Source organism: Hyperolius riggenbachi, chromosome 1 (assembly GCF_040937935.1).
Source record: "Hyperolius riggenbachi isolate aHypRig1 chromosome 1, aHypRig1.pri, whole genome shotgun sequence".
Taxonomy (NCBI): Eukaryota; Metazoa; Chordata; class Amphibia; order Anura; family Hyperoliidae; genus Hyperolius; species Hyperolius riggenbachi.
In genome coordinates this window covers 621469515-621485664 of record NC_090646.1, presented here as the reverse complement: position 1 = coordinate 621485664, position 16150 = coordinate 621469515, and the positions used below count along the sequence as shown (strand labels likewise).

Sequence of the window (16150 nt, the reverse complement as noted above, 5' to 3'; positions counted from 1 at the left end):
TTTTTTCAAAAAGACCTTATAGTTTTTGAGAAAATCGATGTTAAAGTTTCAAAGGAAAAATGTAAACATTTAAAAACCCGCCGACTTTAACGGTTAATAGCAAAGCCTGCTTAAAGTTTAGGAACACCAAATTCCCAGGGTATATTAAGGGGATCAGTGGGAATAAGAGGAAAAAATTTTTTTTCAAAAAGACCTTATAGTTTTTGAGAAAATCGATTTTTAAGTTTCAAGGGCGAAAATGTCTTTTAAATGCGGAAAATGTCAGGTTTTTTTGCACAGGTAACAATAGTGTATTATTTTCATAGATTCCCCCAAGTGGGAAGAGTTTTACTTACTTCGTTCTGAGTGTGGGAAATATAAAAAAAAAACGACGTGGGGTCCCCCCTCCCAGACCTCTTTAACCCCTTGTCCCCCATGCAGGCTGGGATAGCCAGAATGCGGAGCACCGGCCGCGTGGGGCTCCGCACCCTGACTATACCAGCCCGCATGGTCCATGGATTGGGGGGTCTCGGAAGGGGAGGGGCAGCCAAGCTTTCCCCTCCCCCTCCGAGCCCTTGTCCAATCCAAGGACAAGGGGCTCTTCTCCACCTCCGATGGGCGGTGGAGGTGGAGGCCGCGATTTCCTGGGGGGGAGGTTCATGGTGGAATCTGGGAGTCCCCTTTAAAAAGGGGTCCCCCAGATGCCCACCCCCCCTCCCAGGAGAAATGAGTATAGAGGTACTTGTACCCCATACCCATTTCCTTTAAGAGTTAAAGTAAATAAACACACAGACACTTAGAAAAAGTATTTTAATTGAACAAAAAACATAACCACGAAAAAAGTCCTTTAATATTCTTAATTAACCATTAATACTTACCTGTCCCTTTAAATAAATGATCCCTCGCAATATCCTCGGAAATGTTCTATCAGTTACAATGTAACAAAGTTATTACAATGTAACAACTTTGTTACATTGTAACTACGCCGCACCCGACGCCACTCGCTGCTCAGCCGCCGCATACGCGTCCGTGCAGGACGCTAAGTCCCCGCAGCTCCCGCTGTCCACCCCGCCCACATCTGTCACCCACATGTGGGTGACATGTGGGAGAGGCGGGGAGGGCAGCGGAGCCGGCGGGGACTTAGCGTCCTGCACGGACCCGACAGAGCTCTGAGCTATATAGCTCAGAGCTCTCTAAAGCATCTTTGTATTTGGGCTCCAAGGAGCCCCATTGGTCCTTAGCAGACCAATGGGGTTCCTTCAAATCAGAAGGAACCCCATTGGTCTGCTAAGGACCAATGGGGCTCCTTGGAGCCCAAATACAAAGATGCTTTCGAGAGCTCTGAGCTATAGCTCAGAGCTCTGTCGGGTCCTGCAGCGCAGACGCGGCGGCGGCGGTGAGTGACGTCGGGTGCGGCGTAGTTACAATGTAACAAAGTTGTTACATTGTAATAACTTTGTTACATTGTAACTGATAGAACATTTCCGAGGATATTGCGTGGGATCATTTATTTAAAGGGACAGGTAAGTATTAATGGTTAATTAAGAATATTAAAGGACTTTTTTCGTGGTTATGTTTTTTGTTCAATTAAAATACTTTTTCTATGTGTTTGTGTGTTTATTTACTTTTAACTCTTATAGGAAATGGGTATGGGGTACAAGTACCTCTATACTCATTTCTCCTGGGAGGGGGGGTGGGCATCTGGGGGACCCCTTTTTAAAGGGGACTCCCAGATTCCACCATGAACCTCCCCCCCCCCAGGAAATCGCGGCCTCCACCTCCACCGCCCATCGGAGGTGGAGAAGAGCCCCTTGTCCTTGGATTGGACAAGGGCTCGGAGGGGGAGGGGAAAGCTTGGCTGCCCCTCCCCTTCCGAGACCCCCCAATCCATGGACCATGCGGGCTGGTATAGTCAGGGTGCGGAGCCCCACGCGGCCGGTGCTCCGCATTCTGGCTATCCCAGCCTGCATGGGGGACAAGGGGTTAAAGAGGTCTGGGAGGGGAGACCCCACGTCGTTTTTTTTTTTATATTTCCCACACTCAGATTGAAGTAAGTAAAACTCTTCCCACTTGGGGGAATGTATGAAAATAATACACTATTGTTACCTGTGCAAAAAAAACTGACATTTTCCGCATTTAAAAGACATTTTCGCCCTTGAAACTTAAAAATCGATTTTCTCAAAAACTATAAGGTCTTTTTGAAAAAAAATTTTTCCTCTTATTCCCACTGATCCCCTTAATATACCCTGGGAATTTGGTGTTCCTAAACTTTAAGCAGGCTTTGCTATTAACCGTTAAAGTCGGCGGGTTTTTAAATGTTTACATTTTTCCTTTGAAACTTTAACATCGATTTTCTCAAAAACTATAAGGTCTTTTTGAAAAAAAAATGTTTCCTCTTATTCCTCCTGATCTCCTTAACCTTTTCGGGACCGGCCACCTACCCCCCCTTAAGGACCAGGCATTTTTGGCGGGAAGGGGGTGCGCGCGTTTGGGGGGGTCAGGCGGCCGGATCCCGTGTGTGGCTGCCGGGCATTGTGTCCCCCCTTGGTGGCCTGGGCCCCCCCTTCTGCCAGCAGCCTTCACTTACCTTCCAGGCTCCAGCGATGAGCCGCACGGGACCCTCTTCTCCGGCCGGCATCTCCGCTTCATCTGACGAGCAGTTCCAGGTCGCGGCTTGATGACGTCATCAAGCCGGGACCCGGCGCTGACGTCAGATGAAGCGGAGATGCCGGCCAGAGCGGAGGGGGGCGCCGATCGTCGCTGGAACGGCAGGGAGGTGAGTGGATCCTCTTCTTTCCCCCCCTGCCGCCGCAGCTGTCAAACAGATCACTACGATCCGACGGCGATCGTAGTGATCGTGTGATCAGCAGCCATACGCGATGGCTGCTGATCACTCGGGGGAGATGTCGGCTGTCATATGACAGCTTGATCTCCCCCTCCGGGTGCGCACGATCGCGTCGGGAGCGGAAATTTCGGGCCGGCGTAGATCCTACGCCGCATCAGGCTAGAACAGCCACAAGTGCGGCGTAGGATCTCATGCACGTGGTCCCGAAAAGGTTAATATATTCTCCAAATTTGAGGCTCTTAGCATTTAAGGGGGCTTTGCTATTAACCCTTAAAGTCGGCGGCTTTTTTATATTATACGGAGCGTTACGGTTTAACGCGAAATTACGGTAGCGTTTAATGCGAAATTACGGCATGGTACGACTGTAATGCGAAAATTACGCTTACGCGAAATTTCGCGAAATCCTTCTTCATTACGATTATGTACTTACGGCCATAATCGTAATTACACTAATTACGCGAAATTTCGCAAAATCGTAATTAGGTCATTACGCTCATCTCTACATACACTGGTATGATCAGTAACCTACAAATATTCTGGGTTTGCATGCAAATCTCATGCAGCTTGCAAATGAGCCAAACTCTGCACCCACTTTTTGTTTGGGTCAGTTCCAAGCTGCATGTAAACTTGGAATATTTGTACCTCATTGATCATCAGCATATCTGCCAGGAAACTAGCATTTTCAATTAGAAGTAACCTTCCTTATTCATCTTAGTTGAGGCTTCCTTTACAATATATGAAATTGTATTCAGCAGATTTTTTTTTTGTCACTAGCCAGCAGCCTTGCATTTATCAATGATGTACAAAAATAAATGTCTGAACAAATGACATCCTGTGATTTTGCTTTCTCACTGAGATAAATGCAGCTTATGCAGTAAATAAAATGCTTGGGTTTTTTTTTTTTTTGCGTTTCTAAGTTTGTTTGCATTGTTGTTTTCAGACGAAGGGGACATCGTCATTCGGAAAGCGTCGCAATAAGACGCACACTCTGTGCCGCCGGTGTGGCTCCAAAGCCTACCATTTACAGAAGTCCACCTGCGGCAAGTGTGGATACCCAGCTAAGCGCAAGAGAAAGTGTAAGTGTCTCAAAATTGTGTTTGGGGTGGTTTGTTTTTGGGAAGGGAGGAAACTTACTTTATTTTTCGACCTATAAGACGCTCCGGACTATAAGACACACCTAGGTTTAAAGGGCAAAAACCAGGAAGAAAAAAAAATATATACTAAACCTAGGTGCATCCATGGTCCAGGAGTGTCTAATGGACATTTCCTCCAGCCAAGATGACCCTACACTACCAAGCTACACTAACCCTTCCTACACTACCAAGCTACACTAACCCTTGCTACCCCCACAAACTATACTACACTTCACTTCCCCTGCTGCCCCCCTCCCCCCCCCAGGCCATCTACACTACACTAACCCCTGCTCCCCCACCTCCAATCCCAGCTACACTACATAAAACCCCCTTCCCCTCCCAGCTACAGTAACTACCTACAAGTTATATTGCTGGATATCTCACTAGCCTGGGTGGCAGTAGGTGGGTGCGGTTTGGGGGTCCAGACAGTAAATAATCCCAATGAGGCGCGCAGTGGGGCGGCAGCAGCAGTGTAATCCAAGAAGGTTCCAAGCGGCAATAGCCGCGATAATGATCCGCAATGTGGCCCTTTGATCTTCTTTGATCATGCCCGGTCACCGGCATCAGCCCCGCAGCAGCGTGCGATCCCCGGCCGGTGGTTCCAAGTGGGATAGGAGCAGCTGCTGTAATTATCCTCACCGCTGGCCCTTTCATCTTCCTCTGATCATGTGAGGCATCAGCACGATCCCGACTGACACCTGCATCTTCAGCCACTATAGCGGCAGATACCTCAGGGGCTTCTGTACTGCCTAGTTCACTTGCGTCACCCCATGACCCCGGCGCACGTACTCCGCAGGACATGAGAGGGCGCCAGTGAACTAGGCAGTACGGAAGCCCCTGAGGAATCTGCCGCTATAGTGGCTGAAGATGCAGGTGTCAGTCGGGATCGTGCTGATGCCTCAAATGATCAAAGAGGAAGATGAAAGGGCCAGCGGTGAGGATAATCACAGCGGCTGCTCCTATTCCACTTGGAACCACCGGCCGGGGATCGCGCGCTGCTGCGGGGCTGATGCCGGTGACCGGACATGATCAAAGGGGCAACACTGCGGATCTTTACAGCGGCTGCTCTTATGCCGCTTCGAAACAGTGGATCTTACTGCTGCTGTCACCCACTGCGCACCTCATTGGCATCATTTACTGCAGGAAAGAAATATTTTAGGTTTAAAGAGGAGCTGTCAGTCATCCTATCTCAGACACAAACCCCACACATATATATAAGTAGATGAATACTTGCTCTACTTACATAACCTATGCATGTCCGTGTTTTTGACTTTAGTGCTTTTTCTACAGTTAAAAAAAAAGAAAAAGAAAAGAAAATCCTTCTTAGCATTTCCCATTTTAACTGTGGTTATTTTGAAGCCAATCCTGATGTCATTTCCTCCCTTACTCTCCTCTGCCTGATTTGCCCGCCCTTCATTATAGAAAGTGCATTGTGTCAGCATGAGAAATATTGGCCAGAGGAACAGAAGTGTGGGAGTGAAAAACAGGACGGAAAGAGGCTTCAGCCAATCAGGCTGCATTACTTAAAGAGGAACTCCAGTGACAATAATGTAATAAAGTGCTTCATTTTTACAATAATTATGTATGATTTAGTCAGTGTTTGCCCATTGTAAAATATTTTAAATCCCTGATTTATATTGACATTTATCACATGGTGACCTTTTTTCTGCTGGCAAGTGATGTAGCTGCTGCTTGCTGTTTTGGCAGTTGGAAACTGTAAACCGCTATTTCCCACAATGCAACAGGGTTCACAGACAAACTGCCAAGAGTACGTACTCAGAATTTCTTTGTGGGAGGGGTTTCACCACAATATCAGCCATACAGCGCCCCCTGATGGTCTGTTTGTGAAATGGAATAGATTTCTCATGTAAAAGGGGGTATCAGCTACTGATTGGGATAAAGTTCAATTCTTGGTCGAAGTTTCTCTTTAAAAAAAAGTGGACAGTACAATACGGGTTATGTAAGTAGATCAAGTATTTATCTACCTATATACCGTATATACTCGCATACAAGACGAATTTTTGACCCCCAAAAAGGGGGCCAAAAGTTGGGGGTCGGCTTGTATGCAAGTCGTGGGTGGTGGTCTGCGCCCCCCCGCTCGCTCGCCCCTTCCGCGGCCGCTGCTGCTGCTAAATTACCTGCTTCAGCGGCCGCTTCCTAATCCGGGTTCCCCTCTTCATCCTGCGGACTCCGTAACTGTATCACAGCAGCGCGCCCGGCGCTGCTGCTGTGACGATGCAGGGGGCAGGAAAGAGCGGATCCCCTGGTAACGGCGCATCGCCGTTACCAGGGGAACCGCTCTTTCCTGGCCCCTGCATCGTCACAGCAGCAGCGCCGGGCGCGCTGCTGTGATACAGTTACGGAGTCCGCAGGATGAAGAGGGGAACCCGGATTAGGAAGCGGCCGCTGAAGCAGGTAATTTAGCAGCAGCGGCGGCCGCGGAGGGAGGGAGCGTGCGGGGCAGGGCACTACACTGGGCAACTATACTAGCTATACTGAGCACTATACTAGCTATACTGAGCGCTATACTAGCTATACTAGCTATACTGAGCGCTATACTAGCTATACTGAGCGCTATACTAGCTATACTGAGCGCTATACTAGCTATACTGAGCGCTATACTAGCTATACTGAGCGCTATACTAGCTATACTGAGCGCTATACTAGCTATACTGAGCGCTATACTAGCTATACTGAGCGCTATACTAGCTATACTGAGCGCTATACTGGGCACTATACTAGCTAAACTGGGGCACTATACTAGCTAAACTGGGGCACTATACTAGCTAAACTGGGGCACTATACTAGCTAAACTGGGGCACTATACTAAGCACTATACTAGCTATACTGGGGCACTACCTACCCATACTGGGCACTTTAGTAGCTATACTGGGACACACTAGGTGAATAAGGCGGCCAGCATTTCCTACCCCCGGCTTATATGGGGGTCAATCATTTGCCCCTGTTTTTTCAGGTAAAAGTTGGGGGGTCGGCTTATAGGCGGGTCGGCTTATATGCGAGTATATACGGTATGTATTTTTCCTGGCATGGTATGGCTAATCCTCCTGCTTTAAGTTTTCCAGCCAGTAGATGGCACTGTTGGCTAGGTAACGCAGGGCCTCTCAATTCAGTGGGGAAGCTGTCTTATGTTGCACTCTTTACTGCACTTGATACTACTGGTCAGAATATTGATGGGAATAGGCAGTCATTTCACCTGATGGCAATATTTGGTGACCTTCTTGCATAGAAGCTTAGAGCTATCCTCTGTGTTTTGCATGAATATGCAACTTGTAAAACTCCAAACCAGTGGTCTTAAAGAGACTCTGAAGCCTCTTTTTAAAAATCAGGTTTTACCTCTTATTTAGTTTAAGGATCATTGCCAGACCTAAATCGCTGCATTCCCGTGGCCGAACGAGGGTTTTTATCACCCTCAAATCCTAGGGCAAAAAGCCATGACTTTCAAAGTTGTGGATTTTGCTGCCCAGTTAGGTAGAGCTTAGCGCTGTAGCTCTGCCTCCATTTGTGTCAATCCACCGCGGATCTCCGCCTCTCTCCCGCCCCTCTCAGTGAAAGAAGACTGAGGGGCGGGGATTGAGGAGAGGCAGAGCTACTGCAGAAAGCTCAGCCTCTACCAGGAAATGCTGCCCGGTTTTTCCCCCGGGGATTTGGGGGTGATTAAACCCTCGTTCGGACGTGGGAATGCAGCGTTTAGGTCTGGCAATGATCCTGAAACTAAATAAGAGGTTAAAAACTGATTTTTAAATTTTGCTTCAGACTATCTTTAACTTTACACTTCACCTGGCTCGTTTTACTGTGTACCTGGTTATCTCGGCAGCTACCCAATCTGTCAGCAGTCACAGGTGGTCTAATGCTGGGTAAACACTATGAGACTTTCTGGCCGATTTACTGTCAGGTCGATTATTTCCAACATGTTTGATTTGCTTTCCGATCGATTTCCTATCAAAGTTAACGGAAATTGATCGGAAAGCAAATCGAACATGGAACCCTCCCTGGACCATGATGCAATGACCAGCTACAGACCTGTCTCTAACCTTCCCTTTCTGGGTAAGCTAATAGAAAAAGCTGTATATCTCCAGCTAGAATCCAAAATCCTACAAAACCGTTAAGACCCATTCCAGTCTGGCTTCAGGAAACACCACAGCACTGAAACCGCCCTCATCCAAATATGCAACCACCTGCTCATGGCAAGAGACAGAGGAGAGTGCTCGATCCTCATACTGCTAGACCTTTCTGCAGCCTTTGACACAGTTGACCATGACATCTTGATAAACAGGCTACAGGAATACTGCGGCATTGATGGCATAGTTCTTCAGTGGTTCAAATCCTTGAGTGGCAGAACCCAAAAAGTGTCTATGGGGCCCTTCCTGTCCACCCCTATACCACTTAAGTATGGTGTGCCCCAGGGCTCAATCCTCTCACCTCTGCTTTTCACAATTTACATGTTACCGCTTGGAAAACTAATCCAAAACCATGGCCTGACATTCCACTGTTATGCGGACGACACTTAACTATAGCTTTCCTTCAAGCCTGGTGTGACAGACCCAACTCCAACTATAAACGCCTGCTTACGTGAACTACAGCAATGGATGAATGACAACTGGCTGAAACTAAATGCAGACAAAACTGAAGTCTTTCTGATCGGAGGGCAGAGCATGATAACAAAACACCTTAACCTGCAGTCTTCACCACTGGGAATAGAAGGCACGGATCTACGCAGCTCTAATCATGTGCGTAGCCTGGGAGTTCTAATTGATGGGGATTTAAACTTCAGAACTCACATCTCTGCTGTGGTGAAATCATCCTATTTTCACCTTAAGAACATCGCAAAAATCAAGCACCTCATCCCCCAGAAGATCTACCAACTTTAGTTCATGCCTTTATTACCTTCCGACTGGACTACTGCAATGCTCTCTACACTGGCCTTCCAAAAAAGGACTTGTACCGCCTACAGCTGATACAGAATACTGCTGCCAGACTGCTAACCAACCAAACCAGTCACTGCCACATAACGCCAGTCCTGCACTCCCTTCACTGGCTACCTATAGAATGGAGGGTTCTATTCAAGATCGGCCTACTGACATTTAAATCCCTGAATAATTTGGGCCCTGGATACATGAAAGAAATGTTGCAGCTGCGTAGCAATCCCCGCATTCTCAGATCCATAGGTTCTAATAATCTAGTCATACCCAGAGTCCACTTGGAAACTGTTGGTCCCAGAGTCTTCTGTCATGCTGCCCCTACGTTTTGGAACTCCTTACCTCAACAGATCAGGACAGCTCCATCTCTAGAGGTGTTTAAATCTAGACTGAAAACCCACCTGTTCAGTTTGGCATTTGCAGAAATATAACTTTTGTTGTGTGAATACTTCATCCTACTAATTACTGAATCTGAGAGAGCCTAAGCGCTTTGAGTCCTATTGGAGAAAAGCGCTTTAGAAATGTTATTGTATTGTAACACAGTATAGAGAGCCAAGTACAGCAGGAATAAATAAACTTGTTGGGTTCAAACTAGAATGCTGGGAGAGGGTTAGTATTGGGACTGGGTCACAGCAGTACAGAGGTACTGGGTGCTTCGCTATGCATATTTATTTATTTTTTGACTAACCAACCAGCTACTGCTCCAACCTGCCTAGCTAAAATGCATTTCTGTGGAGCACGTTGCCTAACCATTTGCTCTGCACTCTTCCCTTATTTTTATTGGCTTACTTTTTAAAGGACTTACGAGGCCAAAATGGCTAAAAAAGCCAAGTACCTGCAAGATGTGTAAATGCACGGAGGACGCCGTCCGCGCCCTCCGTGCAGTTCTGCCGGGTCCCCTTCCCGGGCTTTCGTGCCGCTCCCAATATGGCCGCTTCCTCTGGCCACGGCTGCGGCTGCGCAGCTCTACGGCCAACCCCATTGATCCATGCCACAGGTTGGCCGTAGAGCTGCACGAGAGCCCGACCCGGCCTGTGGGGTCGCGATCGGCACGGGGGGCGATCTCAGTAAGGGGACCCGGCAGAACTGCACGGAGGGCGCGGGCGGCGTCCTCCGTGCATTTAAACATCTTGCAGGTACTTGGCTTTTTTTAGCCATTTTGGCCTCTTTAGTCCTTTAAAGCAGACCTGAACTCAGAATTTCCTCTCTTCTCTAAAAGATACACAACAGCATAATAACCTTTACAGAAAAACATTTTTGTTACAGCTGATACTAATCTGCAGGGTCTACTTCCTGCTTTCATGGAAGCAGACATAGGGTTAACATCTGGTGTTTACAGATCAGCTGCTCTACCGGGGCACAGCTGAGAGATGAAATTACAGTTGTGATTATACACAGATGAGGAGGAATTAGATTGGCTAAACTCTCTAGTTAAATACAGGGTGCTTTACTTTTTGCTTTCCTACTGTGCTGTGCAAGAGTTGAGGTCCACTTTAAAGCCAGGATGCATTGCGTGCTTGCTGTGCGCACATAGCTGACCTAATTCATTGTTTGTGTTTAGACAACTGGAGTGCTAAGGCCAAGAGACGAAACACCACCGGCACTGGCCGCATGAGACATCTGAAGGTTGTGTACCGCAGGTTCAGGTAAGTCTACATAGTGGCTGCTGATTATATGTGGACTGGCTTTATTAGACATATTGACGATGAGTAACTTGATCAAGTAGACAATACCTTTTTATTTATTTATTTTTTTTCCCCTAGTGACTCATCATTTTATTACATAAGTGGATATCTGATTAGTTATAAAGTGCATTTATGCAATCCCATGATTAAAAAAGAATACCGTATATACTCGAGTATAAGCCGGCCGACCCCCCCCCCCCCCCCCAACTTTTGCCCCAAATCCCAAGAAAAGCGATTGATGCGAGTATAAGCCGAGGGTAGGAAAACTAGCACCTAGTGAGGACCTCCTAGGGCTCTCTGATCATCCAGTTTAGCCCCACAAACACCACATTTGATACTGGGAACTCCTTAATTGCTTCAACTTTTCAGCAGTGCACATATCTATGCCAATGTCGTCTTTAGTATGGGCCTTTAGAATGACACCAGGCATTAAATGAAAAGTTCCATAACTCAATATTAGTCCATCACATCAAGCAATAAAAGTGCATGCAGAAAGTTTAAGCTTAGGCAAATTATTAGCAGCAAAGCACTGACATTTGCAAGCTGGGTTATGCAGCAGTATTATTCCATACTGTATCACTTCTGCAAGTAATGCAAAAAATCCTTCGAGCTATATACAGTAATAAATGAAATGTTCAACATTATCTGCAGGCATGTGAACATTTGAACACACCTGGCTTCATTTTAACTTTGCACCTTTACCCCTGGCACGTGCCCCCCCCCCCCCTCCCCTGCAGAGCTGTATGTCCAGTTACATCCCTCCACCACCGGATCCGTATTGTGTGCTTATTGTTGCAGAGGAGAGTAAAGGTAGCCATACACTGGTCGATTTGCCTTCAGATTCGACCAACAGATAGATCCCTCTCTGATCGAATCTGATCAGAGAGGGATCGTATGGCTGCCTTTACTGCAAACAGATTGTGAATCGATTTCAGCATTAAACCAATCACATTCTGTGGAGCTGCCGCCTGCCCGCCAGCTATACATTACCTGATCTGGCCGGCGCGACTCCCCCGGTCTCCGCTGTCTTCTCCGCGCTGGTCTCTGGTCCGGCTGGCTTCACTGAACTTCCTGTTCAGGGGAAGTTTAAACAGTAGAGGGCGCTCTACTGTTTAAACTTCCTGCTGGGACAAGAAGTTAAGTGAAGCTGGAGCCCGGAGTGAAGAAGACAGCGGAGACCGGGGGAGTCGCACCTGTACCAGGTAATGTATCTCCGCTGTATTGCGTTGGGCATTCGACCAGGAATGATTGATTTTGGACGGAAATCGATTGTTCTGTCAGCGTTTGCGCGACGATTTCACAGCAGATTCGATCACAGTGATCGAATCTGCTGTATATCGGCAGGAAAATCGTTAGGTGTATGGGCCCCTTAAGGACTACATGATGTGGAATTTGAGTGGCGCCTGTACTGAGAATTTAATTGGATATACATGTGGAGAAAGACGGCGCATTGGGCTACATTCGCACTGGTCAAATGTGAAAATGTACATGGTACATATACATCTAAAACCACATACACTTCTGGCCAGTATTACATTAAAGTGGTCTTCCCCGACCTCACCTGCATGACTACTGTTTTGCTGGATGTCTTTCGTGTCTAACTTCTCCTCAATAGTTGTTTGGTTAAGGACTCTAGATTGTTGCTTGATATGATCAGACAATTGTTTTTGGCAACCATAATCTAGTGTGTGCTCAGCATGACTTTCAGTGGTTGCTTTGAATTACTAACAGCAGGACTGTAGCTATGAAAGGAATGGGCTGTCCTTAGCTCTCTACAACAAGCTTTGTATTGTAACCTATGCCCATATAACACCCAAATCCCAGAAAATTACTGGTACGTTAAAGTGGCACTAGAGTGTGATATGTGGAATAGATATGGAATCTCTTTGAAGGACAGTATGGTTCTAAAGCTGGGTACACACGTGAGGAAAAAATCTTTGGCAGACAAGAATTAAAGACTCTCACTTCAGAGCTCATAGTTAGCAGGGGCATGTGTGCCCCTGCTAAAAGGCCGCTATCCCCTGGCTAAACGGGGGTCCCTTCACCCCCAAATCCCCCCCCCCCCTTGCAAAATCCACGGCCAACTTGGTCATGGATTTTGCTCCTCCTAGAGGCAGGGTTAACAGCCGCAGCCCTGCCTCACAGCGCGTCTATCAGCGGCGCATCGCCGCCTCTCCCCCGCCCCTCTCAGTGAAGGAAGACTGAGAGGGGCGGGGGAGAGGCGGAGGTACGCGTCTGATAGACGCGTGTGAGGCAGGGCTGCGGCGGTTAGCCCTGCCTCAATGCGGAAGAGATCCCCGCTGCACGGAGGGGATTTGGGGGGTAAGGGACCCCCGTTAAGCCGCAAGATATCGGCGTTTTTAGCAGGGGCACACATGCCCCTGCTGTCAATGAGGTCTGAAGCGAGATTTATTCTCGCTTCAGACTCTCTTTAAAGAGACACTGAAGCGAAAAAAAATGATATAATGAATTGGTTGTGTACTATGAATAATTACTAGAAGAATAGCAGCAAAGAAAATATTCTCATATTTTTATTTTCAGGTATATAGTGTGTTTTCTAACATTGCATCATTCTTCTATATGTGCAGATTACACAACACTCTGCATTCAAAATATTCTTTCAGAGCAGTCTGTGAACTAATGACCTCTCCTCTAGCAGATAAAAAGAAAATTGTTCACTAACAGTTGAGATAATAAAAGTCAGATAACAGCCCTCTCCATAGAGATTAATGGCTTTTTTGCATAGAGATAACTGGAGTTTCTTAACTCTTCCTGTACTGGAAACAATTACACTGATGTATCTGATCTTAATGTTTTATTTCTTAGCTGTGCTATACATACAAATCATATCATAATTTTTTTTTTCGCTTCAGTGTCTCTTTAAAGGGAAGGTTCAGGGAGGGTGGGTTAAAAATAAAAATCAAATTCCACTTACCTGGGGCTTCCTCCAGCCCGTGGCAGGCAGGAGGTGCCCTCGCCGCCGCTCCGCAGGCTCCCGGTGGTCTCCGGTGGCGCGCCCGACCTGGCCAGGCCGGCTGCCAGGTCGGGCTCTTCTGCGCTCCAAGGCCCGGAACTTCTGCGTCCCACGCCGGCGCTCTGACGTCATCGGACGTCCTCCGGGCTCTACTGCGCATGCCCAGAACTACTGCGCATGCGCAGTAGAGCACAGAGGACGTCCGATGACGTCAGAGCGCCGGCGTGGGACGCAGAAGTTCCGGGCCTTGGAGCGCAGAAGAGCCCGACCTGGCAGCCGGCCTGGCCAGGTCGGGCACGCCACCGGAGACCACCGGGAGCCTGCGGAGTGGCGGCAAGGGCACCTCCTGCCTGCCACGGGCTGGAGGAAGCCCCAGGTAAGTGGAATTTGATTTTGATTTTTAACCCACCCTCCCTGAACCTTCCCTTTTAAGTCTTCTGCATTAGTGTAGATGCTGCACACATGCAAAATATCAGCTCTTGCAAAAGACCTGAAAAATGCTTGCAGTCCATTTACTGCCTCCGCATGCGCTGTGCAAAAAATTGTTAAATATCTGATCTCCTACACACCTTGTTTACCGATAGTTATCTGCAGACCAGATCCACCAGGATGGATTTAAAGTGACCCTGATCTGAAGCCTCAGGATCCTGTTGAGCCTTCCTTCGCTGATCTTAAAGAAAATCTGTAACGAAAAAATGTCCCCTGGGGGGTACTCGCCTCGGGTGGGGGAAGCCTCCGGATCCTATTGAGGCGTCCCCCGTCCTCCTCGGTCCCGCAGTGGCGGCGAAAATCCTTCAGGAGCTGTGGCGATGTAAATATTTACCTCCGTGGCTCCAGAGCAGGTGCAGTATCTGTTCTTCCCACGGAGAAAGGCGGAAATAGTTGATCTTTGTCGGGCCGCTCTACTGTGCAGGCGCAAGTCTATTTCCGCCCATCTCTGTCAGAAGAGCCGAAACAGCGCCTCCTCTGGAGCCTGGAAAGGTAAATATTGAACAGGCAGTCGGGTCTGTTGGGCTGCTGTTCGGTGGGGTGCAGCGAGACCACCGTGGGACAGAAGAGGACGGGGGAATCCTCAGTAGGATCCTGAGGCTTCCCCCTCTCGAGGTGAGTACCCCCCCCAGGGGACGTTTTTCTCGTTAGTGTCTCTTTAAGCGCCGCATTGAGTGTGGCCCCCTCCACATCGGAGCCACACAGCTCCTCTTCCTGAAGCATGGCTGTGCAAGCCTGCAAACATAGCTGTGAGTTAATGCAGTACTAGATTTATAAACCTTGATAATGGAATTCTGTCACCAAGGCAGAATTCAGTTAAATTCTGCCTTGGTTGATCATCTGTACCTGGTATTCTCTTCCTAGGTAACAGTTTGTAGGTGTTAACAATGCTTATCCATGATGTTTCAAAATAAATGTCTGAACATATGAGCTCTAGTGATTTCAGATTATCTAACTGAGATAAGCTTATAAAATAACGTGCATATTTGCTGGCTGAGTGGTACTCTGTTAATGTTTTGGTTTTTCCCCTCTCCACACAGAAATGGATTCCGTGAAGGTACAACACCCAAACCCAAGAGAGCCGCAGTTGCAGCTTCCAGCTCATCTTAAGAACTGATATTTGTTAAGAAAAATAAATGTGGTTAAAAAGGTGTCTGTTGTCTGTATTGGTTTTATTGGGAGAACAGTTTTGACTAGTATGTTTGCTACCGTAGCCCCGAACATCACACCAGACTAATCCAAACACACACAGTTCGCAGCCATAGGATAGTGCGCTACTGGTGATGCAGGGTGAGCCCCGAACATCGTATCACAGTAAGCCAAACACACACTGCTTACAGTCATAGGATGGTTTTCTATGTGATGCAGGGTGAACCCATAACATAGCACCAGACTAAACCAAACACACTGCATACAGCCATAGGATGGTCCTCTGATGCAGGATGAGCAGTGGGGCAAATTGTGTTGGTCTCAAACACAAACTTCTCATTTAATTGCAGCTGGTCTTGTCTTTACCTACAATTGTAACTGCTACTTTGAGACTGGCCAGAAGGGATGGTTGCTAATGCTGATGGAAATTCCAATTACTTCAAATGTCTGTTACAGATTCAGTGGAAATCCAGAATTTCTGATACACATGTATGTGAAAACTTTTTATTTTGTCATGTAATTAAAAAAAAAAAAAAAATTGGGGTGAAATACACATTTTTGGGATGTCCACTTTTCTGCAAACATCCTTCATGTACTACCTACAGTGGTGTGAAAAACTATTTGCCCCCTTCCTGATTTCTTATTCTTTTGCATGTTTGTCACACTTAAATGTTTCTGCTCATCAAAAACCGTTAACTATTAGTCAAAGATAACCTAATTGAACACAAAATGCAGTTTTAAATGATGGTTTTTATTATTTAGTGAGGAAAAAAAACTCCAAATCTACATGGCCCTGTGTGAAAAAGTGATTGCCCCCCCCCCCCCCCTTGTTAAAAAATAACTTAAAGGTGGTTTATTACACCTGAGTTCAATTTCTGTAGTCACCCCCAGGCCTGGTTACTGCCATACCTGTTTCAATCAAGAAATCACTTAAATAGGAGCTATCTGACACAGAGGTA

The 16150-nt window shown here is 47.1% G+C and overlaps 1 protein-coding gene and 2 non-coding genes across 5 annotated transcripts in view; all 3 read left to right on the top strand.

The window, feature by feature from the left end:
- The window catches only part of RPL37 (ribosomal protein L37), a 263271-nt gene extending 248078 nt beyond the window's left edge, over nucleotides 1-15193 (top strand). For 2 of the 3 annotated variants that reach the window (XM_068250980.1, XM_068250983.1), the window contains exons 2-4: nucleotides 3764-3900; nucleotides 10456-10540; nucleotides 15083-15193. In XM_068250980.1, the coding sequence (XP_068107081.1) occupies nucleotides 3764-3900; nucleotides 10456-10540; nucleotides 15083-15152 (292 nt within the window). In that variant the 3' untranslated portion in view covers nucleotides 15153-15193. The remainder of the gene's footprint in view (nucleotides 1-3763; nucleotides 3901-10455; nucleotides 10541-15082) is intronic. The other variant, XM_068250970.1, reaches the window with a different exon arrangement.
- On the top strand, nucleotides 3611-3687 carry LOC137532935 (small nucleolar RNA SNORD72). The gene has a single exon (XR_011024077.1). It is a non-coding gene; the product is annotated as a small nucleolar RNA SNORD72 (small nucleolar RNA).
- On the top strand, nucleotides 14931-15009 carry LOC137532930 (small nucleolar RNA SNORD72). The gene has a single exon (XR_011024076.1). It is a non-coding gene; the product is annotated as a small nucleolar RNA SNORD72 (small nucleolar RNA).
- Nucleotides 15194-16150: the final 957 nt, after the last annotated feature.